This window comes from Salmo salar, chromosome ssa17 (genome assembly GCF_905237065.1).
Source record: "Salmo salar chromosome ssa17, Ssal_v3.1, whole genome shotgun sequence".
Classification (NCBI taxonomy): Eukaryota; Metazoa; Chordata; class Actinopteri; order Salmoniformes; family Salmonidae; genus Salmo; species Salmo salar.
Genome location: NC_059458.1, coordinates 19,160,439 through 19,188,022, shown reverse-complemented (window position 1 = coordinate 19,188,022; position 27,584 = coordinate 19,160,439). Strand labels below are relative to the sequence as shown.

The 27,584-nt window shown below is 45.0% G+C and overlaps 2 protein-coding genes across 3 annotated transcripts; both read left to right on the top strand.

Moving 5' to 3' along the window:
• The first annotated feature begins 424 nt into the window (after positions 1-424).
• Positions 425-20,920, top strand: LOC106575382 (single-stranded DNA-binding protein 3). 2 transcript variants are annotated; one of them, XM_014151885.2, is made up of 18 exons: positions 425-722; positions 7,725-7,797; positions 8,403-8,464; positions 10,184-10,268; positions 13,111-13,200; positions 14,267-14,332; positions 14,751-14,810; positions 14,921-14,987; positions 15,434-15,501; positions 15,580-15,641; positions 15,800-15,845; positions 16,042-16,077; positions 16,382-16,433; positions 16,558-16,628; positions 16,802-16,880; positions 16,990-17,018; positions 17,170-17,271; positions 17,411-20,920. In XM_014151885.2, exons 1-18 carry the CDS (start codon positions 667-669, stop codon positions 17,438-17,440), a joined length of 1,134 nt encoding a protein of 377 aa, XP_014007360.1. In that variant the 5' UTR covers positions 425-666; the 3' UTR covers positions 17,441-20,920. The 2 variants fall into 2 exon arrangements, with proteins under 2 accessions (XP_014007360.1, XP_014007359.1); XM_014151884.2 differs by having other exon boundaries at positions 16,382-16,436.
• Positions 20,921-21,243: 323 nt separating this feature from the next.
• Positions 21,244-24,164, top strand: LOC106575417 (ankyrin repeat domain-containing protein 34B). The gene is made up of 5 exons (XM_014151917.2): positions 21,244-21,661; positions 21,761-21,985; positions 22,142-22,324; positions 22,606-22,822; positions 22,972-24,164. Exons 2-5 carry the CDS (start codon positions 21,764-21,766, stop codon positions 23,913-23,915), a joined length of 1,566 nt encoding a protein of 521 aa, XP_014007392.1. The 5' UTR covers positions 21,244-21,661; positions 21,761-21,763; the 3' UTR covers positions 23,916-24,164.
• The last annotated feature ends 3,420 nt before the right edge of the window (positions 24,165-27,584 follow it).

Sequence of the window (27,584 nt, the reverse complement as noted above, 5' to 3'; positions counted from 1 at the left end):
TCTGATCTGTTTTCTCCACTAAATTGGTCCTTTCACCAAACAGATAAGCTCTGAAATAGATCTGATGTGATTGGTAAAAAGACCAATTAGTGGCAAAATGATCAGAATTTGGCTTCCTGTGTAAACACAGCCATAGAACTATATCTAAACAGGACACACAGAGCTGTTATATACCATTCCTGTCCGGAACATACCTTGCAAAGCACACAGCTACATGTGGGTACTGTTAAAAGAGGTATGTTAGTGCTGTGCTATATCAAAACCCTGCACACACCCATGTGGATCTCCAGGCACAGGAATGAAGAACACTGACCAGTCTATCATAATTTAGTTTGGCAAAAAAACAAAAAAAGGTATCTATTCCTTTAAGAAGCCCCCACCATTCTATAACAGGGGGAGCGTTAGTAAAACCCTGGAACAGCGACAAAAAAAAAAACGATCACCAACAGACGGTTTCAAGATCCCCGCGACGGCAGCAGCCCCTGTTCGGATCGGCAATGTTGAGGATGGATGTAGCCTGCTAGAAAAAAAAGACACCGGGGCACAGTGAGAGAGAGAGAGAGAGAGAACACTACTGCTGTGTAGCTATGGAGATCGTAAGTGGTCGCTTTCTTTGACAGGTGTCGGAACCGGACTGAATAAAAAGTATCGAAACCAGCTTCAAGGATGTACGCCAAGGGGAAAGGTGCTGTTGTGCCCTCAGATAACCAAGCAAGAGAAAAGTAAGTGGGAATAGTACAATGTCACAAAAACACTAGCTAGAGACACTAATGCTAGGATATCTACTGTTATCTCCAACGCTCACATACACCACCTCGCTTGTTGTCATAGAAAGGGTGCAGAATAGGATACGGTATGCTCCCTTCGTAGTTTTGGTTCTTTGTTTTTCAGGTTGTTTTCTTGCATCGGGGAAGTCTTGTAGCCCTCCCTAACAAGCAAGCAGTTATTAGGGGTTGAATGCTAGCCTAGCTAACGTTAGCTTACTACTAAGGTATCTATCCCTACTAGTTTCATTCTTATCCGGTACAGTATATTACTAACTTAATGTATGACATTGGCGATATAGAACAACATTGGCAAATTCGTTTGTTTTAAAACTGTTTGTGCAATATGTTGCATTTTAGAATTGAGTGGAAAAGAGAATCCCTACCTCTCTGGCTATTGGGAACAATGCATTCGTGAAGATGGTTGTGTGTTTCAGGAAGCCTGGGATTAGTTTATGGTGAAATAACGTAGCCGACTGATAGCTTTTACAAAGTTGAAACCAAAGAAAACGGTTTTGTTTCAATGTAACAAAGGAGTGTCCAACGTCCCAAAAAGTAACTATTCGAACTCACTCTACATTGTATGAATGTGTTCCTTCATACGCGAGTTACTGCTAGGTAGGCTAGAAGCTAGCTAGCGGCAAGTATGACAACTTTGTGTTCAAACCGTTTGTTTAGCTCTTATTAAAGAGTAAAATACGTGTACTTTATAAAACTAGGTTTTCTGTAGTTTTAAAATTGGCCACTACGCTAAGCATTTAGCCGAATAGTTGAGTTAAACTCTAGGTAGTGTGCTAGCTCAGATAGCGGTAGCTTACCTATCCCTTTGTCTGCTAGCTACGGGTGCCGTTTTGTCCGTGAGGGATGCTGTTCCGCTGATGTAGGAACTGGCAGCTAGTACGACAAACGTTATCTTATCCACCTAGTGCTACTGTGTTGCATTTATGTTTAGTTCCTAAACATGTTTGTCTCTCAACGTGTGTTATTTGGTTTGTAAAGAGATTTATTTTTTTGTTGTTGTTATAATCTGCAGAACCAGATACTCAAAATGATGCACCGTGAACAACACAACTACTAGGCTATTCGTACTGATTTATTTTAACTTTACTGACAAGCTGTTGATGGCTCTTTTTGTCCTGTGTCTTTCCAAATGTCAACAAAGCTGATACTTCATTATTTGCCCAGGCTTTTCCCCACACACTTCAGTCCATATTTCAATAAAAAACTGTTCTAAGCCTTGTCCCTTAGATTTTGTCAAAACATTTGTCTGCTCCTTTGTGTATGTCGCTGCTGTGCTTGATGTGAGTATGTTAATCTCTACAATCTAGCCTAACTGATTTTATGAATCAACCTCAGCACTTGAGCTCTGGTCAGACCATAGCTTTGCTCAGAAGGCAAACTTTTGTTGATTTTCCTCCCCTCTGTCTCTCTATTCTTCTGCCTCCTTACCTCCCTTCCCTCTCCTCCTGTCTCCTCTCCTTTCTTCCCCTCCTCTCCAATGCTCAGTTCTCGCTTCCTCTCTTCCAAGTCCTCTTCTGTGTTGAATTATTGAGTGTCTGACTGAAGCGGTTGCTCTGTGCTGTGAGTCGGAGTGGTGTGTGTGTGTGCGGTTGCTCTGAGCTAGAGCAATGTGTGTGTTTTTCGGTCTGTGAGAAGGAGAGAGTGTCGGTGGGCTGGCTTATCCATGTTTAAAGAGGGGTTTTGTCTGCAGCCGCTGCCAGGATGTCAGGTGTACTGGTGGCGAACATCAGGGGGGAAGTTTGTGTGAGCGAGAAAGGGACTGAGGGAGGAGTGCGCTGTCCCTTTGCTGACTGAAGAATTGTCTGTGTGCGCAGAGACACTACCTTCCCATCAAAATGTCTCCCCAGTGTTGCAGCTCAAGAAACTCTTTTCCTCTCAATGCGTGAGCTTAAATAATGCAGCAGACCAGGTGCACATAGCCCCCCACCCCGTGCACACACACAGACAGGCCTCCCATCACACACACAGACAGGCCTCCCATCACACACACAGACAGGCCTCCCATCACACACACAGAGACAGGCCTCCCATCACACACACAGAGACAGGCCTCCCATCACACACACAGAGACAGGCCTCCCATCACACACACAGAGACAGGCCTCCCATCACACACACAGAGACAGGCCTCCCATCACACACACAGAGACAGGCCTCCCATCACACACACAGAGACAGGCCTCCCATCACACACACAGAGACAGGCCTCCCATCACACACACAGAGACAGGCCTCCCATCACACACACAGAGACAGGCCTCCCATCACACACACAGAGACAGGCCTCCCATCACACACACAGAGACAGGCCTCCCATCACACACACAGAGACAGGCCTCCCATCACACACACAGAGACAGGCCTCCCATCACACACACAGAGACAGGCCTCCCATCACACACACAGAGACAGGCCTCCCATCACACACACACAGACAGGCCTCCCATCACACACACACAGACAGGCCTCCCATCACACAAACATTTCATCAGTGCCCTTGTGGGGGAGATCAGTAGTTTCTGTTAACCATAGCCTTCTGTAAACGGCCAGGAGAAGACATGGTGTGTATGTGAGAGAGTAGACCTACACTAACTAAAGTCAGTGGTGTAGTGGAGGGTAAAGTCAGTTTACCCACCATGCATCCCACTTCTGGCTTGCCTCTGAAGCTAAGCAGAGGCACTCTTTCCTCTGGTCAAAAAAAATACAACATAATTCCAATGCCCCAGGGCAGTGATTGGGGACGTTACCCCTATGTAGAGTGCCGTCTTTCTGGTGGGATGTTAAGTGTCCTGGCTGTGGCCACTAAAAGATCCCATGGCACGTAGCATAAGAGAAGGGGTGTTAACCCTGGTGTCCTGGCTACATTTCCCCACTTTTTGGGGAAAAATGCATTGAAAGTATAGGCAGTGTTACTTTATTCACCGTGACCGTCGATCAGTTTGCCCACTTGTTTTTTTTAAATATAATTTTTACCCCTACAGCACTGACTAAGGTGTGTGTGTGTGTGTGTGTGTGCGTGCCGAGAGACCCACACTAAACCAGCAGTCTCAAAGAGCTAAGTGACTTTCGTGTGTGTGTGGCAGGCCTAACTGACCCAAGACAGACAGTAAACTCTACTACACCACCAGGCAGCCACAGACAGTTGTGTGTGTGTGTGTGTGTGTGTGTGTGTGTGTGTGTGTGTGTGTGTGTGTGTTAGAACCACTACCTCTGACGTCCTGGCTCATAAATCACAGGCTCGCCTGTCTGAAGAGCTGCAACCTCACAATTACCTCCTGCTCTTAAGAGGATTCGTACTCTTTTCTGGCAGTGTGTGTGTCCTGTCTTACCAGTTGTTTTATCTGTGTGATCACAGGGTGGGAACACCCCTCAGCTATTTATGATCCTGTCCTGTGAGACAGCCCTTACGACTGTACACACACATCAGACCTGGGTTCAAATACATGTGTATTTTGTTATTTAAGTACTTCTTTTCTGTGTATTTTCAAATATGGGTCGACTCAACTACTTCCATTGTATTCACGAGCTGTTTCGTCTCAACTGATGGCAGGCACAACAATAACCTCAGAGGATGAAAAGTGTAAGCTACAAAATATGTGAATATATATATATATAATTTTTTTTTTCAGGAAATTATTAAATAGTTTGACAACCCTGTTTTTGTATGTTAAAAAAAATATATATATCAAACTCAACCATTTATCTTTTCCAGAGATGAAGACATGGTTGTCTCGTGGTATGTAAAATGGGTCAACTTTGAGCACTTTAATCTCCTGGATGTTTTGGTATTCAGGTGTAAGAAGTCACTTTCTGACCATTTAGGTCATGGTCAAATATGTATGGAAAGTTTTGATTGGGGGGGGGGGTCAAAATGTGATTGAATTTAAACATATTTTCCAATACATGCCAATACCTTCAAAATATTCAACAACTTGTCTTTTCAAATAACAAACATTATCTGAATATTTACTTGAAATGTGAAGTAATTCAGATATTTCAAATAGTATTTTAACCCAGCTCTAGCCTATTGGGGGGGGCCTCACGGGCAAAACACTTGAGCGGACACACTTACCCATGTGGTGTAGAGAATACTGCATTTTTAAAGCAATTTTTCTGCAGTTCTACATATTTTGTGAAGAGAACATTTTAGCAATTTTATAACAAATTTCATGCCATTCTACACATTTTGCCATGTGGTAGAAAAAAAGTTTTACAGTTACTTTCCTGTAATTCTACCCATTAGCTATGGGGTGAAATGTTTGAAGTTTTAAAGAGGCACTATGCAGAAATTTCTCTTAAAATTCTAATAGTTTGCCTAATTTCCGTTTGACAAAACAAGCAAGTATAGTGTAGAGAATCATTGTACCATCTAAACCGCTGTGAAATTGTTTCCATAACCAAAAATATTTTGCTTTGTTGTTTGAAGCTGGTGTACAAAAACAAAACTTAAATGGGAAGCATAGAAATAGCGCACATAGAATCTGTAACTCACATTTCTATGACTTTTGTCGGGTCGCCCAAAAAGTTACATATTGTAACAGCAGTTCTACACTTTATGACTTATGCCATGTTAACCCTTTCCAGCCTGAGCAGAATGTTCCACTTCTTACTGGATCATGACCTCGGCGTGCGTTAATGAGTATAATGAAAACATGATACCTATTTTGAAAGCTGAGAAACTGCCCTTTCAAATGACAATCAGTCAAGAAAGAACACCTGTGAAACTGTATCTTTATAAGAAAAAATCTATGCTTTCCCCCCCCAAATAACGGCAATTTACAACACTTTCTAATGAAGATCTAGAACAACTTAGAGCATATTGAGTCTCTTGTTTTGTAAGGATTGAAAATCTGAAATCAGAATAGAAATACCTTTTTACTGTGAACAAGTTAGTTGTTTTAGTGACCAATGGTATTTAACTTTTTTTATATATGGAATGTTCCTTGAACAGACACTTATCTGCATAGTATATTCAACACATCTGCAAAAAAATTAATAATTACAAATAGTATTTAGTCTGACATATGATAAAGTCCTAAACAAGTAATAATAATAATTCAATAACCTTTTTGAAAGAATAACATTAGGGAGTACATTGTCTCATTCAAACCTGTAATAAAAATAAAATATTACCATCATAGCCATAACATTAAATACAACCATCTTAGAGATATTGTCATCAAAATGTATTTGGAATGACTTAATATGATAAAGGCATATAATGCCAAATTTATTGCCTTTTACACCTTCAATTTCTTCTGTACATTCATTACACTAGGCCTATCACGTGAGGAATCAGAATGGGAACAATTTAAAAGCCCAACATTATTTTAGTCTTTACATGTCCTTTACATCTCCAAGGCCATGTGAGTCATGACTCAAACAGGTAGGCAGGCTGGTAGGCAGGCTATATGGGAAAAGGAAAGGACAACATACAAGGGTGAGGAACATGCACGAGTCATGGAGGAGCCAAGGTGGGGGCCTCTGGTGGGCAGAGGAGTCGGCTATCTCAGAGTAGCTGCGGTGGACCTGGAAGCTGGTATGCAGCCGGTGTCTGTTAGGACTAGGAAGCAAGGCCAGTGGGGGGATAAGAGGGGGGACCAGAAGGGGAGAGGCAAGGGTGGAAGCGGTCTGGGGAGGGGTGTTGGGAGGCCGGGGAGCAACGCTGGGGAGTGTCTTAGACCTGTGGGGGCAGGGGGACAGGCATCAAGCATACTGTATTTCCTTAACCTCCCTAAACCAGCCTGATCTGGCAAGCTCACATATTTCACTGCAAGTGAAGTGAAACCAGTGTGAGCACAGTGGTCAATCTGGTTTAATTGACATGAGTCATTTAGCAGACACTCTTATCCAGAGTGACTTACAGGAGCAGTTAGGGTTAAGTGCCTTGCTCAAGGGCATATCAACAGATCATTTTTTTCACGTAGTCAGCTCAGGGATTCGAACCAGCAACCTTTTGGTTACTGGCCCAACGCTCTTAACCGCTTAACCTGCCGAATTTTTTATTTTATTTTTTAAATTATATATATATATATATATATATATATATATATATATATATATATATATATATATTTCTTTTATTTTTTTACTAGCCCATATCAGTGACATACTTAGCTATGTTATTGACAGTACACAGAAAATCTAGCTCACTTGTTTTGCCAGCTAGAAAGAAATGGCCCAAAAAAAATCAGAAATGGAGGGAGTAGCAACTTTCTTTCCTCATCTGATCCACATGGTGGTTTTCACTTTGAAGCTGTCAAAATAGCACTCGATCCACTCTCGTTTCAGTCATCTACCAGGGCACTGAGGCAAATGGAGGATTTGCTCTGTGACCTTTCATTGAAGTAAAAAAAAGTTCCCGCCCATAAATCCCTAAACCAATTCTATCTATTTGTAGCTCATGTTGTCATGTGTAAATGGCAGTTTACAGAAATACATTTGGTGATTGGACAGCAGTGTTATTAAGGCTTTAAACCATTGTTTAACTGTTATTACGAAATTAGAAAGCTCCGGCTGGAAAGGGTTTTAATGATATCTGAGTGACAGACTAACAAAATCAATTGGGGGACCCTAGGAACATACCTGGTCGGTATTTGGCCATGATTACTACAAATTTAGATGGCTCGCTAGATTGGTAAATAAATCAAAAAATTGTTAGCTGAAATTGCTGATGCACAACCAAATTTCGAACTTGCACCTTGTGTATTCTACTATTCTAACTCGCAACAGTAAGTTAAGACTCTGACTGAGTTCCCAAAAACAACCTAGCGGCCTGGGGCCCTAAGCGACCGCCTATGCCTGGAGCTGGCCCTGCTCACACGGTCAGCCATGTTGTTCTAGTAGGTTTGTATAATCCTCATCCAGATCTTTGCTAATGCTAACTCCTATGGCTTTTTCTATAATTTTGCTAATGCAATGTCCTGTTCTCTGTTGCAGGTTAGCGCTGTACGTATATGAGTACCTGCTGCATGTAGGAGCACAGAAGTCTGCACAGACCTTCTTGTCAGAGGTGAGACGCACACACCTTTCTGTCCGACTTTGCTCCTTCCCAGTAAGGGACTAGAGTGAGACAGTGGGAGAAAGGTAGAGACTGACTGAGAAGAAAAGAGAACGAGGTAGAGATGTGGACAGGTAGCGGTAGCCAAGATGGAGGCAGTGGTAGAGGAAGGGAGACCGAGAGAGCGAGGGGGAAGGACGGTGTTGTAGAACGAGGTGTAACTATCTCAGAGGGCATTGACTGAGAGGTAGTGAAAGGAGGAGAGCGGGAGAGGGAGCGTGGTCAAGAAAGAGGGACAGCGTTGACTGGCTGAGACAGACTGATTATGTGTTCTTAACCTCTAGGCCAGGGGTGTCAAACTCATTCCACGGAGGGCTGAGTGTCTAAGGGTTTTTGGTTTTTCCTTTCAATTATGACCTAGACAACCAGGTGAGGGGAGTTCCTTACTAATCAGTGACCTTAATTCATCATTCAAGTACAAAGGAGGCGTGAAAACCCGCAGACGCTCAGCCCTCAGTGGAATGAGTTTCACACGTACTCTAGACACACACCCACCCTGACCGTCTCCTCTCCTGCTGAGTTTAGAACTAGACATCATGTTGCTTTCTCTCTTTCAGATACGATGGGAGAAGAATATTACGTTAGGGGAGCCTCCTGGATTCCTACACTCATGGTGGTGGTGAGCATCTTGGCCCTGCGCATCTTCTTGTGTTCACACGTTTGTGTATTCCATTAGAATATCACCACTCCGTACCATTTACATTCAGATGCATACAGTTGAAGTTGGAAGTTTACATGCACTTAGGTTGGAGTCATTAAAACTCGTTTTTCAACCACTCCACACATTTCTTGTTAATAAACTATAGTTTTGGCAAGTTGTTTAGGACATCTACTTTCTGCATGACACAAGTCATTTTTCCAACAATTGTTTACAGACAGATTATTTCACTTAATTCACTGTATCACAATTCCAGTGGGTCAGAAGTTTACATACACTAAGTTCACTGTGCCTTTAAACAGCTTGGAAAATTCCAGAAAATTATGTCATGGCTTTAGAAGCTTCTGATTGACTCAAATGATTTCAATTAGCCTATTGGAGGTGTACCTGTGGATGTATTTCAGGCCTACCTTCAAACTCAGTACCTCTTTGCTTGACATCATGGGAAAATCAAAAGTAATCAGCCAGGACCTCAGATATATTTTTTTGTAGACCTCCACAAGTCTGGTCCATCCTTGGGAGCAATTTCCAAACGCCTGAAGGTACCACGTTCATCTGTACAAACAATGGTACACAAGTATAAACACCATGGGACCACGCAGCTGTCATACCGCTCAGGAAGGAGACGCGTTCTGTCTCCTAGAGATGAACGTACTTTGGTGCGAAAAGTGCAAATCAATCCCAGAACAACAGCAAAGGACCTTGTAAAGATGCTGGAGGAAACGGGTACAAAAGTATCTATATCCACAGTAAAACGAGTCCAATATCGACATAACCTGAAAGGCCGCTCAGCAAGGAAGAAGCCACTGCTCCTAAACCGCCATAAAAAAGCCAGACTACGGTTTGCAAATGCACATGGGGACAAAGATTGTACTTTTTGGAGAAATGTCCTCTGGTCCGATGAAACAAAAATAGAACTGTTTGGCCGTAATGACCTTAGATATGTTTGGAGGAAAAAGGGGGATGCTTACAAGCCGAAGAACACCATCCCAACCGTGAGGCACGGGGGTGGCAGCATCATGTTGTGGGGGGAGGCCTACAAACCTGACTCAGTTACACCAGCTCTGTCAGAAGGAATGGGCCAAAATTCACCCAACTTATTGTGGGAGCTTGTGGAAGGCTACCTGAAACGTTTGACCCAAGTTAAACAATTTAAAGGCAATGCTACCAAATACTAATTGAGTAATTGTAAACTTCTGACCCACTGGGAATGTGATGAAAGAAATAAAAGCGGAAATAAATCATTCTCTACTATTATTCTGACATTTCACATTCTTAAAATAAAGTGGTGATCCTAACTGACCTAAGACAGGGAATTTTTTACTAGGATTAAATGTCAGGAATTGTGAAAAATGTAGTTTAAATGTATTTGGCTAAGGTGTGAGAGTGTGAGAGAGCTTTGTAACGATGACATGAACATGTGTTGGGGTTGACATCCATACAAGCATTATATTGCGATTTCTACCTCAACATAGTGTGAAATACACATGTAAACAATAGCCTAAATGTAGGATCATTTTGCTGGGGGGCAATGAGGAGTCGGGATCTTTCCCCCACGGTCCTTCATGCGTTTCCATGGCAATTCTATTGCTTTGGTGGCTTTCGATTGACCTCTTTACCGCCTCTTGGCTCATCAGGTGCTCCCTGACATGAACCCTCTTCCTCTATTTCCCGTTGCAGTGTATTCTGGGATTTGTATTGCGCTGCGCCGGACAGACGGGAGAACTGCGAACACTCCAGCGAGGCCAAGGCCTTCCATGATTACGTAAGTGACAGGCCCACGTGTGTGCGTCTTTGTCCCGCCTCTTCCCTTGGCCTAGGTGTGTGTGTGTGTGTGTGTGTGTGTGTGTGTGTGTGTGTGTGTGTGTGTGTGTGTGTGTGTGTGTGTGTGTGTGTGTGTGTGTGTGTTGCTATTGACAGTGTGTGGAGATAATGGAATAGAGGTCTTAATCCAGTAATCCCAGCACTGGGCCGGGGCTAAGCCAGGTGTGTGTATGTGTGTGTTGCAGCCCTGGCATCCGGCCCAGAGCAAGGGGGGCTTTCACATCCTCAGTGCCAGAGGGAGCTGGTTAACTGTGTGTGTGCATGCTTTGTGTGTTCTGTTTTGTCTGCCTTGGCTGGCAACTGTTTGAGTGAAGTGCCAGTTTGCCAGTCTTGAGGACCAGATGGGCACTCAAACACACAAGGTGTGTGTCTATATCCATGTCTAGCATTCTGGCAGGGTGCATCTCTGTCTGTGTCTATATCCATGTCTAGCATTCTGGCAGGGTGCATCTCTGTCTGTGTCTATATCCATGTCTAGCATTCTGGCAGGGTGCATCTCTGTCTGTGTCTATATCCATGTCTAGCATTCTGGCAGGGTGCATCTCTGTCTGTGTCTATATCCATGTCTAGCATTCTGGCAGGGTGCATCTCTGTCTGTGTCTATATCCATGTCTAGCATTCTGGCAGGGTGCATCTCTGTCTGTGTCTATATCCATGTCTAGCATTCTGGCAGGGTGCCTCTCTGTCTGTGTCTATATCCATGTCTAGCATTCTGGCAGGGTGCCTCTCTGTCTGTGTCTATATCCATGTCTAGCATTCTGGCAGGGTGCATCTCTGTCTGTGTCTATATCCATGTCTAGCATTCTGGCAGGGTGCCTCTCTGTCTGTGTCTATATCCATGTCTAGCATTCTGGCAGGGTGCCTCTCTGTCTGTGTCTATATCCATGTCTAGCATTCTGGCAGGGTGCCTCTCTGTCTGTGTCTATATCCATGTCTAGCATTCTGGCAGGGTGCCTCTCTGTCTGTGTCTATATCCATGTCTAGCATTCTGGCAGGGTGCCTCTCTGTCTGTGTCTATATCCATGTCTAGCATTCTGGCAGGGTGCATCTCTGTCTGTGTCTATATCCATGTCTAGCATTCTGGCAGGGTGCCTCTCTGTCTGTGTCTATATCCATGTCTAGCATTCTGGCAAGGTGCCTCTCTGTTGTGTGTGTCTGTGGATTCAGACATGCTGTTTTCTAAGTTCATAGAAAACATATTATTTTGTTTTCCTGTAACTTTCTCTTTGCCGTCTTCCCTCTCTCTCATTTTGCCCCCTTCACTCTCTCATCTCTCTTTTGGGGGGGGGGATTACCATTCTTCTCTTCCCCTTTATTTCCTATTTTCTCTTCCCTCCACTCTTTTTCTTTCTCTCCCTCTCTCCATCTTCCAGTGTTTGTTTGTGTCTTACCATTGAAAAGGTACAAGGGAAAAGGTCAATAATGTGTTGAGCACCATTGATCTGTCAATTTGTGTGTGGACGGGCGGGGGCTGGATGGATCAATTCCATTCAGTATCAGTGAGCCACATCGCCCAATCAAATCATCAGTTTTGATTTGTTGATTAATTATTCATGGTGGTGGATTCCTATAGGCTGAGCCAGACATGAACCTTCCCCTGTGGTGCTTCCTGTCACTGTGTGTGGGATGGTGTGTGTTGACATGTATTTCTGTTTGTGTGGGTGAGTGATAGTCAGCCATGTAACTGTATTGATGTACAGTTATTTGTCATTGACGTGTAGGATTTAGGATTTGTCTGTGTTCTGTCAATATGTCAAGCATGATGCCAGTAGCCTGGTTAATGGTATTTCTATACGAACCTTGCCCTCTGATATGATAGGTGGAGTTCTCACCATATTGCCTATATCTATCCAATTATTTCATATCCACACAAGTGGCTAGGGCCTGGTTAGAGATTGTTACTGAAAACTCGTCACTCGGTCTCTCTCCCCTACCTCCCTCTTCTCTCTCTCTCTCTCCCTGAGAGGGGGATGCTAGAGGGACAGGGAGCAAAGGACTCGTTTCCATAGCAACAGCTTCGACTAGCTACTGCAAGAGATGAGAGAGGGGGAGAGGGAGAAGGAGTGAGCAAAAGGAAGTGAGAGCAACGGGGAAGAACTGAGGCAGGTGAGGGTTGGGGCCGTGGGAGGGTTGGGAGGGTTGGGAGAATGGGACGTGGGAGGGTTGGGAGAATGGGCCGTGGGAGGGTTGGGAGAATGGGCCGTGGGAGGGTTGGGAGAATGGGCCGTGGGAGGGTTGGGAGAATGGGCCGTTGGGAGGGTTGGGGCCGTGGGAGGGTTGGGAGGGTTGGGGCCGTGGGAGGGTTGGGAGGTTGGGGCCGTGGGAGGGTTGGGAGGTTGGGGCCGTGGGAGGGTTGGGAGCGTTGGGGCCGTGGGAGGGTTGGGGCCGTGGGAGCGTTGGGGAGGTTGGGAGGTTGGGGCCGTGGGAGGGTTGGGAGGTTGGGGCCGTGGGGAGGTTAGGGCCGTGGGGGAGGGAGGGGAGAGAGGTGAGAAAGAGGAGGAGTACAGATGTTTGGGGATGGAGAGGGGTTTAAGGGGAATGAGGAGGGAAAAGAAGGGGAGTGAGAGAGAGTGAGATGGAGGGAGACCCAATGTTGTCCCCAGGGACTCATTGGCCTGTTCATGGGCAGAATTAGCATACATGTATAAAGACAAGGGGGGGGGGGGGGTCAGTTTAACAGAAAGTGGAAAGGCCAGGGTTTAGGGTGGATGGTGTGTGTGTGCGTGCGCGTCTATTAGTGTGTGTGATTGTGTGCTTCATCTTTTAACGTGTGTGTGTTGCAGAGTGCGGCAGCAGCCCCCAGTCCTGTGATGGGGAACATGCCTCCTAATGATGGCATGCCAGGAGGACCCATGCCACCTGGATTCTTCCAGGTAATACACCTCTATTCATCCCTCTCTTTATCGACCTCCCTTGCCCCTCACTTTACGCATGGTAAAACTCCCTCTTGTTGTCATCTCTTCCATCTTCACCATCCATTACTTTATTCTCTCTTCCTATATCTCCTCACCTCCCTCTCTTCCTATATCTCCTCACCTCCCTCTCTTTCTCTCCACCTCCAATGATCCCACACTCCTCTTCTCTCGCTCTCTCTCTCTATATATATACACACACACACACACACACACACACACACACACACACACACACACACACACACACACACGGCCAGACAGTGTGATGGACAGCCCTGGCATTTGGCAGCAACGACGATAAGGTGGAACGGAGAGAGGGGGAGAGAGATGGGCCTCAATGTGTTTGTTTCTGTGGCTACCACTTAATTGTTTGTCTAGAGAGGGAAAGAGAGAGCGAGCGAATGAGAGAGGGCGAGAGAGCTGGAATGAAATAATGGGAGGGAGGAAGTAGGTGAGAGTGGGAGATGGCGAGAGTAGTGAGGGAGCGAGAGAAGAGGAGAGGCACGGAAGGGCTATTTATAACACAAGTGAGGGAGGAGGGTGTGTGTGTGTGCTTGTGTTGTCCTTTTTGTACAAGTGGCCTCATCATTAGCAAGAGCTGTTTGCTGCAAATATGCCTGTGTTGCTATTATCTTGTGTGTGTATTTTGGTGTTTGTTCGCTAAGAATAATTTTTTAAAATAGAAGACCCACACAACTCACAAAACAAACCTGAAGTCGTTCATGCACATTCTCTGCAGTTCCTCAGTCTAGTTGCATGCCTGATGTTGAATAGTGTTGGATGGATGGTCACCATGCTGTAGGCTCCTTGGATCCGCTGTCCTTCTGAGCTGTGTTTTAGCTGTGTCAACATTGCCCTCTAGTGGTGAAGACACCCTAGGTGGCACCCTTAGGAAAAAACGGCCTCCTCTCTGTGTTCTGATTGGCTACTGCCTAGCTTCTCTGCCACATCCCATCCCTTGCTCCTGCAGGTGTAATTGTGTTAGCTCCTCCCTCTCTCTGATGTCACTCTTCTCTTCTCTCAGGGCCCGCCAGGCTCCCAGCAGTCTCCCCACGCACAGCCCCCCCACGGCATGGGACCACACGGACAGGTAACACACACACACACAGAGATAAATAATTGACTCTCTCCTCTGAAGCTGTTCTGGAGGGAGGGAGCTTTAGCCCGCACACAGACACACTCCACCAACACCACCTCATCAATAAAACAAAACATGAACCACTGTGGACCTACACACTGAGCATGTGCACAGGACAGACAAAACACACACACTGATCTGCATGTAAGACTAAAGGAGGAGAGCAAAGCCAACATCCTTGAAGACGAGCTTCCTCTGTAAAATACCTCACTAATTAGCCTGCTCATTGTTTGAGTGTCAGCGCGTTGTTTTAGTTTTCTGTGTTGTTCTCACTCCCTTCCTCCTCATCCTCCATTCACACTCTGTCCATCATCTGTCTGCTCTGCTCCTTTTCAGTCGGAATGACAAACTCTCTCTCTGTCTCTCTCAGCCTTTCATGTCGCCACGGTTTCCAGGTGGACCCCGCCCCTCACTCCGAATGCCAAATCAGGTATGGACCACACACTCACCTATACAGCTGGAACATGTACTTTCAGGTAACTATGTGCTGGTGATCCATACTCACGATCACCCTTTCTCTCGTCCATCTGTTTCCCTCAGCCTCCAGGGGGAATCCCTGGTTCTCAGCCTCTCCTGCCAAACAGCATGGACCCCACCAGACCACAAGGTAGGGGGGGGGTGTGTGTGTGTGTGTGTGTGTGTGTGTGTCCAGCACGGACATTATTCATTATTCAGTGGCATGCCACACTGAAAACGCCGGTGCCCCCAGGACCTTACAGATCTAGGGGTCATCTGGGTAGAAGATATGATAGTGTGGGTCTCTGTGTGTGTTTTGGTTTGAGATTACAAATTCAGATTAGAGATTACCGTTTAACCCAACAGGGGTCCCAGTTAATGAGATTAGAGGAGAGTTTAGTCTGTTGCCTCCCATAAACCCTGCCTTCCAGGTTCAGACTGACCATATGTGGATTAGGTGTGGAGGTGACCGTCTCATTGGATAAAAGCATTTGCTAAGTGAATCGAATTATCCATTAGACCATCACATAGTATCTTTATGTTAACTACCAGTGTGTTGGTGTTAAGACTGTGTTCTTGTCATCTTTTCTCCTATAGGACATCCTAATATGGGCGGGCCAATGAGAATGAACGCTCCACGAGGAATGGGGCCCATGGGTCCACAGGTAAGTGCGCGTACACACGCTCACACTCACACTCTCTCTCTATAGTTTTGACACTGTGTATCTCTTCTCTGTATGTAGAACTACGGGGGTATGCGACCTCCTCCTAACTCCATGGGTGGTCCTATGCCTGGGATGAACATGTAAGTGTTCCCTCCACAGGGAGAAATACAGTCTATCCCATAGCAGCACCAGCTTCATGATTGAATATCGAAGGCCCCGACATCATGAATGTTGAACTGTTGTTTTCTTGGTTTATGGCAGTGTTTCCCTATGCTTACAGTCTGTCTCTGTCTCTCAGGGGGCCTGGTGGTAGAGGGCCGTGGCCTGGTCCCAATGCTAACTCAGTAAGTTGTTTCCTCCTCGCTCAATTTGTCATAGATTAGATTATTCATGACAAGGATTGTTATTATTTAACAGGTGGCTTGAAAAGGTACAATACTGCCCTCTTGTTGCTGGAGGAAAGAACTACTGCTTAGATGAGAATCTCTCCTGGCGGTAACTATGACCCCCTAACCTCTAGTTTCCCTTCTCTCATCACAGATACAATACTCCTCCTCATCTCCAGGCCACTATGTGGTGAGTAGCCAACCGTCAGTGTTTTCAATAACACGTCAGTTATGAAACTGTTCCTTAGCTGTGGAAATGGGAAATAACACGTCAGTTATGAAACTGTTCCTTAGCTGTGGAAATGGGAAATAACACGTCAGTTATGAAACTGTTCCTTAGCTGTGGAAATGGGAAATAACACGTCAGTTATGAAACTGTTCCTTAGCTGTGGAAATGGGAAATAACACGTCAGTTATGAAACTGTTCCTTAGCTGTGGAAATGGGAAATTGTTTGCACTGTTCTTATTGACCTTTTGAACTATCTGTTTCCCAGGGTCCTCCAGGAGGAGGGGGGCCGCCCGGAACTCCCATCATGCCCAGCCCAGGTGGTGCGTCTCTTAAATAAGCCCCCCGTCCCCCCCGTCCCCCCCAGCACCAGTACTATATTTAGACACTATGTGTGTTGCCTTTCTCTGTGGACTAATGTGCTATTGTGTATGTCTCCCCCAGACTCCAACAACTCCAGTGAAAACATCTACACTATGATGAACCCTATAGGACCAGGAGGAAACAGACCCAACGTGAGTCACATGACACGGCGTATTCCACCGCATGACATCACACAGCGTGACACCACAATACATTATAACACAGTATGACTTTATCCCCCTGCTGATTAGATAGGGCAATAAAACCAGATTAAAGGTCCAGTCACTGAGACATCTTTATGTTCTGTGTGTGTGTTCTCTCCCAGTTCCCTATGGGCCCGGGCCCTGATGGACCGATGGGAGCTATGGGAGCCATGGAACCTCACCACATGAACGGCTCACTAGGTGGGTGACAGGGTTATGAACACCTGTTATAATGCAGCCGTAAGGGTGACAATGTTCAGTGCATGTATTTAACTGTTTTGAATCTCATCTCTCTCTCATTGTCTCTCAGGCTCTGGGGACATGGACGGGTTGCCAAAGGTGAATATAAATCCCCTTTTCTACAACATTTGACTTGAATCTCTCAAACCGACAGAGGGTTTACAGTCAAAGGGACATGTCTTGGTGCTGCTGGGCAAATAAATTGTGGTATGACATATTTGTAGAGTTATCTTACTCTCTATCTATCCAGAACTCTCCTAACAACATGGGGGGTATGAGCAACCCTCCCGGGACGCCGCGGGACGATGGAGAGATGGGTGGAAACTTCCTCAACCCATTCCAAAGTGAAAGTGTGAGTACTGCTGGCCGATGACCCCTGACCCTTGTACCTTGACCCCACAAGAACCAGGGTGGGTGACCTGGTATGTAAGGTTGTAGCGTTTACATTTTTCACTCATGTCTACCCCCCCCTTCCTTTTTTCTCTTCACAGTATTCACCCAACATGACGATGAGTGTGTAATTTTAATTTCTTTATTTTTGTATTTTCTTTTGGTTATTTTATTTTTGTACCTTTCCACCTGGATTTTTCCAACCCCTCACCTTGGATCGGACTCATTCTGCCTTTCCCACCTCACCCCCACCTCCACCCCCTCGGAACTCTCGCCGCTACCCAGGCTTCTAGGACATCCCTGGGGCATGCTGGGCCTCTAGTGAAGGCGGAGCTTCCCGACGCTGTCTGTGGCGTAGACAGGAAACAGAGACACAGGAAGTCCCTACTCTCTAACCCCGCCCCCTGCCTCTCTGACTTCTTGTCAGGGTCTGGACAATGAGAGAGGGGATGAGAGAAAGAAAGATGGAGAGACTGGATAACATGGACACCCTTCAGGACACAGCATGGTAGGGTTCTGTCAGTAGCTGTCTGGAAGCTTGACAAACATTACATTGGCATTCACTTTTATTTTGATGTTTTTATTGTTTCTAATGGATTTGATTGTGTTTCTAATGGATACAGGGGTGGAACAGGGAACGAATCTCGAATGATCCCCTTTTCCCTATGTACTTTAGAGGAATAGGGTGTCATTTGAGACGTAGACATGGAAGTGTCGTCCATCCCCCCTCGTTCACTCTGTGTATACATTTAAAAAACAGAAGTGTTGTGATGTTTTCCATTACTCTGTATGTAATGTATTATTGCTATTCTTTTATAATATTTTATTGTTATGATTAATAATATTGTTATGATGATTCTGGTTATTTTAAAAAGTAGGATTTAATTTCTGGAGTTGTTGTTGAAAGGACACACACACACACACACACACACACACACACACACACACTGATGACCTCTTTGTTAGTAACTTCACAGGATGGTGAAACTTCACTAGTCTCCTTAAGGAAAACCCCACAGGATATACACAATCTACTGTCCCCTCTTTACCCAGTCAGAGGGCAGCACCTTGGTCCATCATGGTACTTTAATTTTGTATTTCCCATAGTAATGTCTCTCCATCCCCCTGAAGGCATTCTCTCTGTAGTAGACTAAGTGACCCTGAACATGCAGAGGATGCACAGTTGTATTTATTTGTATGTTTAATTTTCCATTGAGACAGACTTATTGTCAACCTGTTCTATCTGCACACTCCGGAATCACTCTGCACCAATCAGCATCCATCTCCTAGAGGAAGACATCTTGGAAGTGTCTGGTTTTTGTTTTAATTGTATTTTCTTACCCAGAGGGCAGTTCTGACCTTCTGTGAAATTATTCTGATTGGATGCTTAAAGGACTCTTGTAACAGAGCTGAGCCAATCAGGAGGCGGTGTGGCAATTGCCATGGTAACTGACTGTCAAGATCCCCCAAAAGGACAACATTTGTCCTTACACACACAACCAACCAACCAATCGGCCTACCTACGCCATCCCCCTCCCCAACCACCTCTCTCTACTTTTGTGACGTCTCCATCTGTCTTTTGGTTTGTTGTAAATACTGTAAAGTGAATTTTGATATCATGACATGTTTTGATATTTCCGTCACAACCAATGACTGATGAGAAATGAGTTGATTCAGACCATCTGGGTTTGAAAGAGACGGTGTGTGTTTTTACAGTACCTCACTGTTTAACTCCCGACACAACTAGGGCCAGGAGGAACCCTCTTTATTGGATCATTACTTAGGAATGACAACTAACGTTAGAGTCCAGACTATTTCCTGGTCAGGTCAAGCTGTAATGGAAGTCTCCTGTCTCTAGTAACGATAGATGAAAAAAATAAGGTTTTCTATTCAGGATTTTTTTTCTTCTGTATTTCAATTGACAAAAGATGTAAAAATGCAGGTTCTTAATGATATGAAGAGTTAAGGGGGGGGGGAGGGGGACGTCTGGTGTATTTTGAGATACTGCTGTATGGATTCAACTCTGAACCATCCTCTCTACCATATTCACTAAGGGCAAATCTGAAATGCACCCAATTCCCTATATATCGTGCACTACTGAAGCCAAAAGTAGTGCAGTACATAGGGAATAGGGTGCCATTTAGGATGTGCCCTAGTTTGCACCAGTGCAAACTGTTTGTTATTGTTGGAAGAGGATAATTATTGGAAAACAAACCGTGAAACTGTTTGTTTTTAAAATTTGAGATATATTTACTTAACATAACTAGGGCTATGTTTTTAGTTTTTGTGTGCCCTTGTCAGTGGAGGCTGCTGAGGGGAGGATAGCTCATAATATCTGGAATGGAGCGTGGAACCACATTTGATGTATCTGATAACATCTCACTGATTCTGCTCCAGCCATTAGCACAAGCCTGTCATCCCCAATTAAGGTGCCACCGAACTCCTGTGGTCCTTGTCTTTTCATGTGCTCAGGAAAAACTCATGGCCCTACTCATGACCTTCATTTGACCTTTCCGCTCTGCCCATAGCGATAGAGGACTCATCTTTATATCTGTGACAGCATGGGCAGCGCCGTTGAGGCTACAACCCATAAGAATCCCCATCCAGTTGACTACTTTGACTACTTTAATATGGCGGAAGCCCTCAATGGCGCTGCCCATGCTAAAACAGCATTTTGGCCACTATAAGCCTCTATCATTCTCTATGGCTCTACCTTTTTCAAGTTGTGTTCCCTGACAATGTGACCTGTTCAGGAAAACCTCCTGGCCCTAGTTCTTCCCTTCTGATCATGAGGTGTTAAACTCTGCACCGGTGCAAACGCCTCTCCTGTATGTAAAATCAACGTTGTCACATTTTTGGTCATTTCTGTGTTTCTATGGTGACGTATAATACTGTTTCATTCTGGGAGGGTTGAAAGGAGGAGGGGACGGAGGATAAGGAAACATGTTTCTGTTCCTTGGGTGTATCCAACACGATAGTCTAAAGGAGAGTCCTCTCCTTTCACCTGCACTGACGTGAAAGAAGAGATGACGTGAGGAGAGGAAGCCACTTTGGACTGAGATGCAGCAAAGCAGTCTTGTTTCCCGATGCCAGTAGTTCAGAACATTTAGTCCGTTACAATGATCCTGTGTTTTTAAATTCTGTTAACCCCTTCTGGATTGGGTGCCTCGTTGATTTGAAGGTCAGATTTTTTTCAGTTGGATCTATCTCTTGCAGTGCTGTGTATATAAATGATCCCATTTGGTTGGAATATTGCTATATTCAGGTTCTTTTCAAAAGCAGGGGGACCATAATCTAAGGGGGCAACACAGTATCATGCCAATCTGGATTAAACATTGTGAAGAACTGCTTCCTGGGTTTGCTTTGTATTTCCTGATAGGCTAGTTTCCGCTCCTGAATGTCTTGTGTAGTAATAAAATGTTTCCTATTTGTACGTTTTCTTTATGTTGTAATAAAGTTTCTTTAGAGACTGATTAAAAAGTTGCTTATTGAGAAAAAGGTGGGAACTCTTCCATCAATAAATGTCATTTGTTTTAGGTTTTTCATTGAGTCATCAGTTTTATTTCCTGTGTCCCTCGTTGTAGATACATCAAAATAAAATTACTTCACTACTTTTGCCAAGACATTTAGTTCTTTCAACACCTTTTTATTAGAGGCTTCTAGTTCCATGACGTCAATTATAGTTTGCTCTCTCGCACTGCTGACGATGAAGGCAAAGGAAGTGTGTGTGTTTACAGGCCTATCCAAAGGCAGAACAGCCAGTAAAGTCATTACCAGAGCGCTTCAAAACATTCCTACATATCCTCAGGTCTTTTTATCACAAGTCTGTGTTCTGACAAGATGGCGCCGACAGACGTGGCAGCTCTGCTTCTAGCTCCTAAGCAACTTTGCAGTATTTCTTTATTTTTTTTTTGTGAGACAAGAATTTCGCTACACCCGCAGTAACATTGCTAAATATGGGTATGTGACCAATAAAATTAGATTTTGAGTGCCATTTCTGCACACACACCCCTCTGGGCTGTTTGAACTCAGGCGGTGGTCTGCCAGATGAAGGCCGTTCAAAGCTGACTTCTCTCAGTCCTTCCCAGAGCCTTTGTAGTGTGGAGAATCAGCAACAGGTGACATTTAGAGCTGAAAACCACTACCCACGCCTGCCCTTCACCTGAGACAGGACCCACGCTCCTCGTACAGGAGAGAGGTACAACGGAGTGAGATGGAGAGAAAGCGAGAGAAGAGGATGTGTATCGGTGTCCAGTCTGCTGAAGTTGTCTGCTGCCAATATGTGATGTGTGGATCTCCACTTGGTCTGGAGTGAAACCTTAACAATCAACTCAGGACCTCAGTCAACCCAGGTACGTTTGGATGCTAACTCACTATTTGTCTTTCGCCTGTCTGTTTGACTGCCTCTCTCTTTTTCTTACTATCTCTCTCTACCTTTTCCTCTCCTCCAGACCATGTCGGTCCCCCAGGACCTCTTTCCAGACGGCAGTCCCCTGATTGGAGCAGCGAGGCTGGGGAAGCTTCGCCTCGTTAGGCTGCTCCTGGAGGGGGGTGCCCAGGTCAATGAGAGAAACCCAGGAGGAGAGACTCCTCTCTTGGCTGCGTGTAAAGCCCTGAGAGGGGAACCCACCGGACCTGGAACCCTGAAACTGCTCAGATACCTACTAGACAACCAGGTCTGTGTCTGCTTTTAAGGAGAGCTCTGTAGGTTTAATTTTCCCTTGTGGGTCCTTGTGGGATTCTATTCTATTCTAAACAGGCGGACCCTAAAGCTCACTGTGTGTTTGTGTGCCTACCTACATCCTAACCCCATCCTATCTTTCCCCACCTAGGCAGACCCTAATGCCCAGGACCGGTCAGGCCGTACAGCTCTTATGTATTCCTGTATGGAGAGGGCTGGAGCTCAGCTAGCCTCTACTCTCCTCTCAGCTGGAGCTGACCCCAGTATGGAGGACTACTCTGGAGCTTCAGCTATGGTCTACGCTATCAACGCACAGCACCAGCCTACACTACAGGTCAGGAGGGAGGAGGGGTGTGTGTGTGTGGATTTGTTTAACTATAAAAATTGACCAAATGGGGACATTTTGTTGGTCCCCACAAGGTCAAATGCTATTTCTAGGGGGTTAAGGTTAGAATTAGGTTTTGGGTTTGATTTTTGGGTTAAGGTTAGGTTAAGGGTACGGGTTAGGGAAAATAGTATTTTGAATGGGAGTGAATTGTGTCCCCCCCAAAAGGTTCGTTATACAAGACTGTGTGTGTGGTGAAATTATTATAACTGACCATTACATACCCCCAGGTGCTGCTGGATGCGTGCCGCGCCAAAGGCCGTGACATCATCATCATCACTACGGAGATGGGTGTGAGCGGAGGGCCAGTGACGAGGCGCTACCTAAACGTTCTGCCGTCTCCCGATGCATCACCTGTCACCTGCATGTCACCCTCTGACATCATCATCAAGACGGGTTCACCCAACTCACTTGAGGGAGAGAATGTGTTCAATTTCAGAGGATCAGGTTAGAGGGAGAGAATGTGTTCAATTTCAGAGGATCAGGTTAGAGGGAGAGAATGTGTTCAATTTCAGAGGATCTGGTTAGAGGGAGGGAGGGAGGGAAGGTGTTAAACATTTCCGGAACATGTCTCATACTTTCTTATCTCATCCCAGGTAAGAGGGGGAGTGGCAGCAGCAGCAGATTCTCCCCATGTGAGCTGAGTCCAGTGGACCAGTCCTGTATCCCCCCTCCCAGACAGCGACAGTGGTCTGAACCATGGCTAGCTATTCACAATCTGGCTCGACTTAACAAGGTCTACCAAGAGGGAAGGAGGGAAAGGAAGGTAGAGGAAGAGGGAGGAGAGGAAGGAGGAAAGGGAGAAAAAGGTTGTCTTCATCACGACTTCAAGAAGGAAAGGAGGGAGAAAGCCGAGCTAGAGGAAGAGGTGAGAGAGGACAAGGAGAGTCGATCTGTCCATCTCTACCATAAGGAGATCTCTTCCGGGGCCTCTTGTTCTCTCCTCTTTCCCACAGAGGAGCACCTTTCCCAGGCAGCCCAGAGCAGACTGTCTCCTGAGAGGAGGCTAGCCCCTGGAGGTTCCACCTTGGATTTATACAAAGAACACCCCAGTACTCAAACTGCTTTACATTGTAGAGGGGGATCTAATCTCATCGGATGCGACCCAATGACCCGGAAGTGCTCCGTGGACAGACTTCCTCCCTGCTCTCCCTCTCGCTGGCAGGGGGCTCGTAGGAACACCCTCCCATCCTTGACTCCAGCTCCACCCCTTCTTCACCTGCCTCCCCTATCATGTTATGAGTCTCACCTACAGGTCCCGCCCCTTGGCCTACCTGTTGCAGGTTTAGGTATGGTGTGTCGGACGCAGCTGCCCTCCCCCTCCTCCCCTCTTTCTCCCACTCCCCCCTCTCTTCCCTTTAAAGCAATATTTAGACCAGGCTTTCTGCCTCCTCTACCCCTCCCTACCTCCTCTTCCATTCCTGCTCTCCTTCTCTCCACCTCCTCCTCCTTTGTTCCCCCTCTCCCTCCCTCCAGTGAGAGGTCACCTCGACGTCACTCTATCCAGCTGGAGCCGCTGAAAGGAGAGGAGGAGGAATAGAGGAAGAACAGAGACGAGGAGGAAAGGAGGAGCGGGAGTGAGACCCTATGTTAGCTGTTGTGGTGTATGTAGTTACTTGTAATAACCTCTAGAGCATGCTGGACACTTATTTAGTGCTTGCTGACCTCAATGTGTGGATTCATATCTACAGTCTAAAGCAGTGATCTCCAATCCAAAGAATTAGTTGGAATCATTTGTTCATTAGATATTTCCTATTTATACTGTATGGATAATAAAACCCATCCTTTATTCAGTTGTGTTGTAGCTTTTTCCCCACACCCACACTGAAAGTTGTCACTGAACTTTAGTCTGACTTGCTTTATGATAGTCACATGCCCCTACCATTACAAGAAGTCAGTCAGTTTTCTTAATGAGGGCTTTAAAGTAAATGTTAATTTGACTGTGTACTTTAAGAACATACTTTGTCTTTTCCAAGACAGACCTAGTCGCGTCTGAATACCCATACTAGCATTCTACATGCTTAATAAATCCTCTACAGGATCGGTGTCCCGTCAATGGGACGGTTGAGCTAACGTAGGCTAATGTGATTAGCATGAGGTTGTAAGAAACAAACAAAAAATCCTAGGACATAGACATCTGATATGGGCAGAAAGCTTAAATCCTGTTAATCTATCTGCACTGTCCAATTTACAGTAGCTATTACAGTGAAGGAATACCATGCTATTTGAGGAGAGTGCACAATTATGAACTTGAAATTGCATGAATTAACCAATTAGGCACATTTGGGCAGTCTTGATACAACATTTTTAATAAATATGCAATAGTTCATTGGATCAGTCAAAAACTTTGCACATACACTGCTGCCATCTAGTGGCCAAATTGCACCTGGGCTAGAATAATTCATTATTGCCTTCCTCTTGCATTTCAAAGATGGTACAAAAAAAAAAGTAGTTTTTTTCTTTGTATTATCTTTTACCAGATCTAATGTGTTATATTCTCCTACATTAATTTCACATTTCCACAAACTTCAAAGTGTTTCCTTTCAAACGGTATCAAGAAAATGCATATCCTTGCTTCAGGTCCTGAGCTACAGGCAGTTAGATTAGGCGATGTACTAATTTCGCCGTTTGATCTAGTAACAGGGGTGGGCAATTCCAGTCCACGAGGGCCTGATTGGTGTCACAGTTTAGCCCCAGCTAACACACCTGACTCCAATAATCACCTAATCATGATCTTCAGTTTAGAATGCAATTTGATTAATCAGCTGTGTTTGCTAGGGATTGAGAAAAAGTGTGACATCAATCAGGCCCTGGAGGACTGGAGTTGCCCACCCCTGTAGAATTCATTCTTCTTTTCCGACTCACGTGTTTTACAACAGCTGATGATCAGATAAATTGAAGTGCTGTACCAAAATAAACGAATGACGGAGTCAATGCAATCGTGCATTAGTTGACGCATTTGGAATAGTACTGCTGCGTTCATGTGCTAGTCGGAACTAGGAAACTTGGAAATGTCAGACTTGGTTACTGGTTGTAGTTATATACGTGTCGCATTCAACGAATCAGCAAGTCGGACATTTCAGAGTTTCCTAGTTCCGACTAGCATGTGAACGCTGCATACTTTCTAAATTTCACATACTATAAAACATATTTTTTTTCATACTATTTAGTATGCTAATATGGGTATTCTGATCCTGCCTCTTTTTCTCTCACGCACTGAGCACGAGCATAGTCATCTTCATTATGACCACAGCTTCCTCTGACCTGGCAGAGCACCTGTCTTGTTCCATCTGGACAGAGATCTACACTGAGCCGTTGTCTCTGAGCTGTCAGCACACCTTCTGCAAGAGATGCCTCCAAGACAGCCTGAATGCTGGACACCAACTCTGTCCAGAGGGCAGAGCTCTGGTCAGAGCCAGAAACTTCCAGATCAACAGACTGATCAGGAACGTGGCCTACCAGCTGAAACTGGAGGAAGATCCTAAAAGACAGAGAGCTACAGCCGAGAGAGGAAACGGCAGAGAAGATGAATGTCGTGAACATGGAGAGGCTCTGAAGCTGCCTTGTGAGACGGACAGTAATCTGATCTCTGGGATCTGCAGAGATGGGAGAGACGACAGAGGACACACATTCCAACCTATAAGAGCAGCACATAAGGATCTGAAAAAAAGAGGTAGCCTCAGATTTAAACTACTTCAAGAATGACATTAGTGTGCTGGAATATGATGAGCAGCAAAGAGAAATGTCTCAAACAAACGAGACATCGGATCATCTCAAAGCCCAGATCAGGGCTGATTTTGAGGATCAACAGAGAGTAACTGAGAGTTAAAGAGGAGGCAGACAAAGATGTGGAAAAGGAAGGTTGCCTGGTTGACAAGGAGATGGTACTTTCCAGGCTGGAGGAACAGCTAAAGGAGAAGACAGTTAAAATGGCCTCTCTTCAGTCTGAGCTGAACCTCACTGAGCCCAGACACTTCCTGCTCTGGTGGATGGAGAGGGGCTGCACTGAGGGAGAGGAGGAGGGAGGGGCAGTGGATGGAGGGTAGAGAGGAACATGATAGAGGGGGATATGATAGAGGGGAGTATGATGGAGAGGAATATGATAGAGGGGAGTACGACAGAGAAATATTATAGAGAGGAATATTTTGAGAGAGAGGAATGTGACAGTGAGTATTTGTTTCACTAGATCATTTTAAGATTTAAAACCTCTTAAACTGACAGTCCCTGAAACACTACTACATTATTAAAATGTTGCCCTCTTGCTAGATTGATGACTAAAGCCATAGTGAAACAGTGCAAAACGGGGCTCAGATCAACTGTTCATTGTGAAATGTAAGTTTGCAATCTAATAGATTTGCTCTGTATATATTTTCTGCTCTGAATGTAATTATATCTTTTTAGGCTGTTTGATTGTTCTTTGCTGTAACACAGGGCACTATTGAGAAAGAGACCCTGGTCTCAATTGGGATTCCCTGTATAAATAAAGTGGAATATGAAAGAGGGGAATAGGAAAGAGGGGAATATGATAGAGAGGAATATGATAGATGGGAATATGATAGAGGATTGTGATAGAAGGGAATATGATAGAGGGGAATATGATAGAGGGGAATATGAGAGAGAAATATGATTTATTTAACCTTTATTTAACTAGGCAAGTCAGTCTCTACACTGGATAGAGACGTATATGATAGAGGGGAATATGATAGAGGGGAATGAATGGAGGAATGTGTGATGCTCTTGAATCTGATTGGTTAGATCAACTGGAAAGACATGGATAAGAAACATTTCAAACACGTTTTTAAACAAAGGGCCCTGTTGGCAGGTCTAAAACTTCTGTTCAATTGTCAGCTGATATTGATTTCCTTAATTAATAATTTACTGAACTACAATACAAGAATTCAGGGACACCTACTCTTCAACCAAATGTTTTAGTCCTAGATAATTACACATCCAGCACATCTTATTTCTCTACCAGCATGCCTACCGTAAAGATCCCTCAACTGCAACAGCTCTAGTTGATTTAACCCATCAATGGCTCAGGTCACTTGACCAAGATAAACTTGTGGGTGAGCTGCTTCTTGATTGTAGTGCTGCATTTGACCTTGTTGATCATATGGCTAATAGCTGAGGCCGTTGAAGAGAGATATTTTCTTGAACCCTCATTTCTTTGTTGGAACTATGTTACTGAGGTGTCATAGTCTATGGAAGA

Excerpts from the sequence above, each read along its gene's own strand:
- LOC106575382 (XM_014151884.2), top strand. The coding sequence starts at position 667 with ATGTACGCCAAGGGGAAAGGTGCTGTTGTGCCCTCAGATAACCAAGCA. Across the intron at positions 13,201-14,266 it reads TGCCACCTGGATTCTTCCAG|GGCCCGCCAGGCTCCCAGCA; the intron begins GTAATACACCTC and ends CTCTTCTCTCAG. Across the intron at positions 16,437-16,557 it reads CATCATGCCCAGCCCAGGTG|ACTCCAACAACTCCAGTGAA; the intron begins GTGCGTCTCTTA and ends TGTCTCCCCCAG.
- LOC106575417 (XM_014151917.2), top strand. The coding sequence starts at position 21,764 with ATGTCGGTCCCCCAGGACCTCTTTCCAGACGGCAGTCCCCTGATTGGA. Across the intron at positions 21,986-22,141 it reads GATACCTACTAGACAACCAG|GCAGACCCTAATGCCCAGGA; the intron begins GTCTGTGTCTGC and ends TTCCCCACCTAG. Across the intron at positions 22,823-22,971 it reads GTTCAATTTCAGAGGATCAG|GTAAGAGGGGGAGTGGCAGC; the intron begins GTTAGAGGGAGA and ends ATCTCATCCCAG.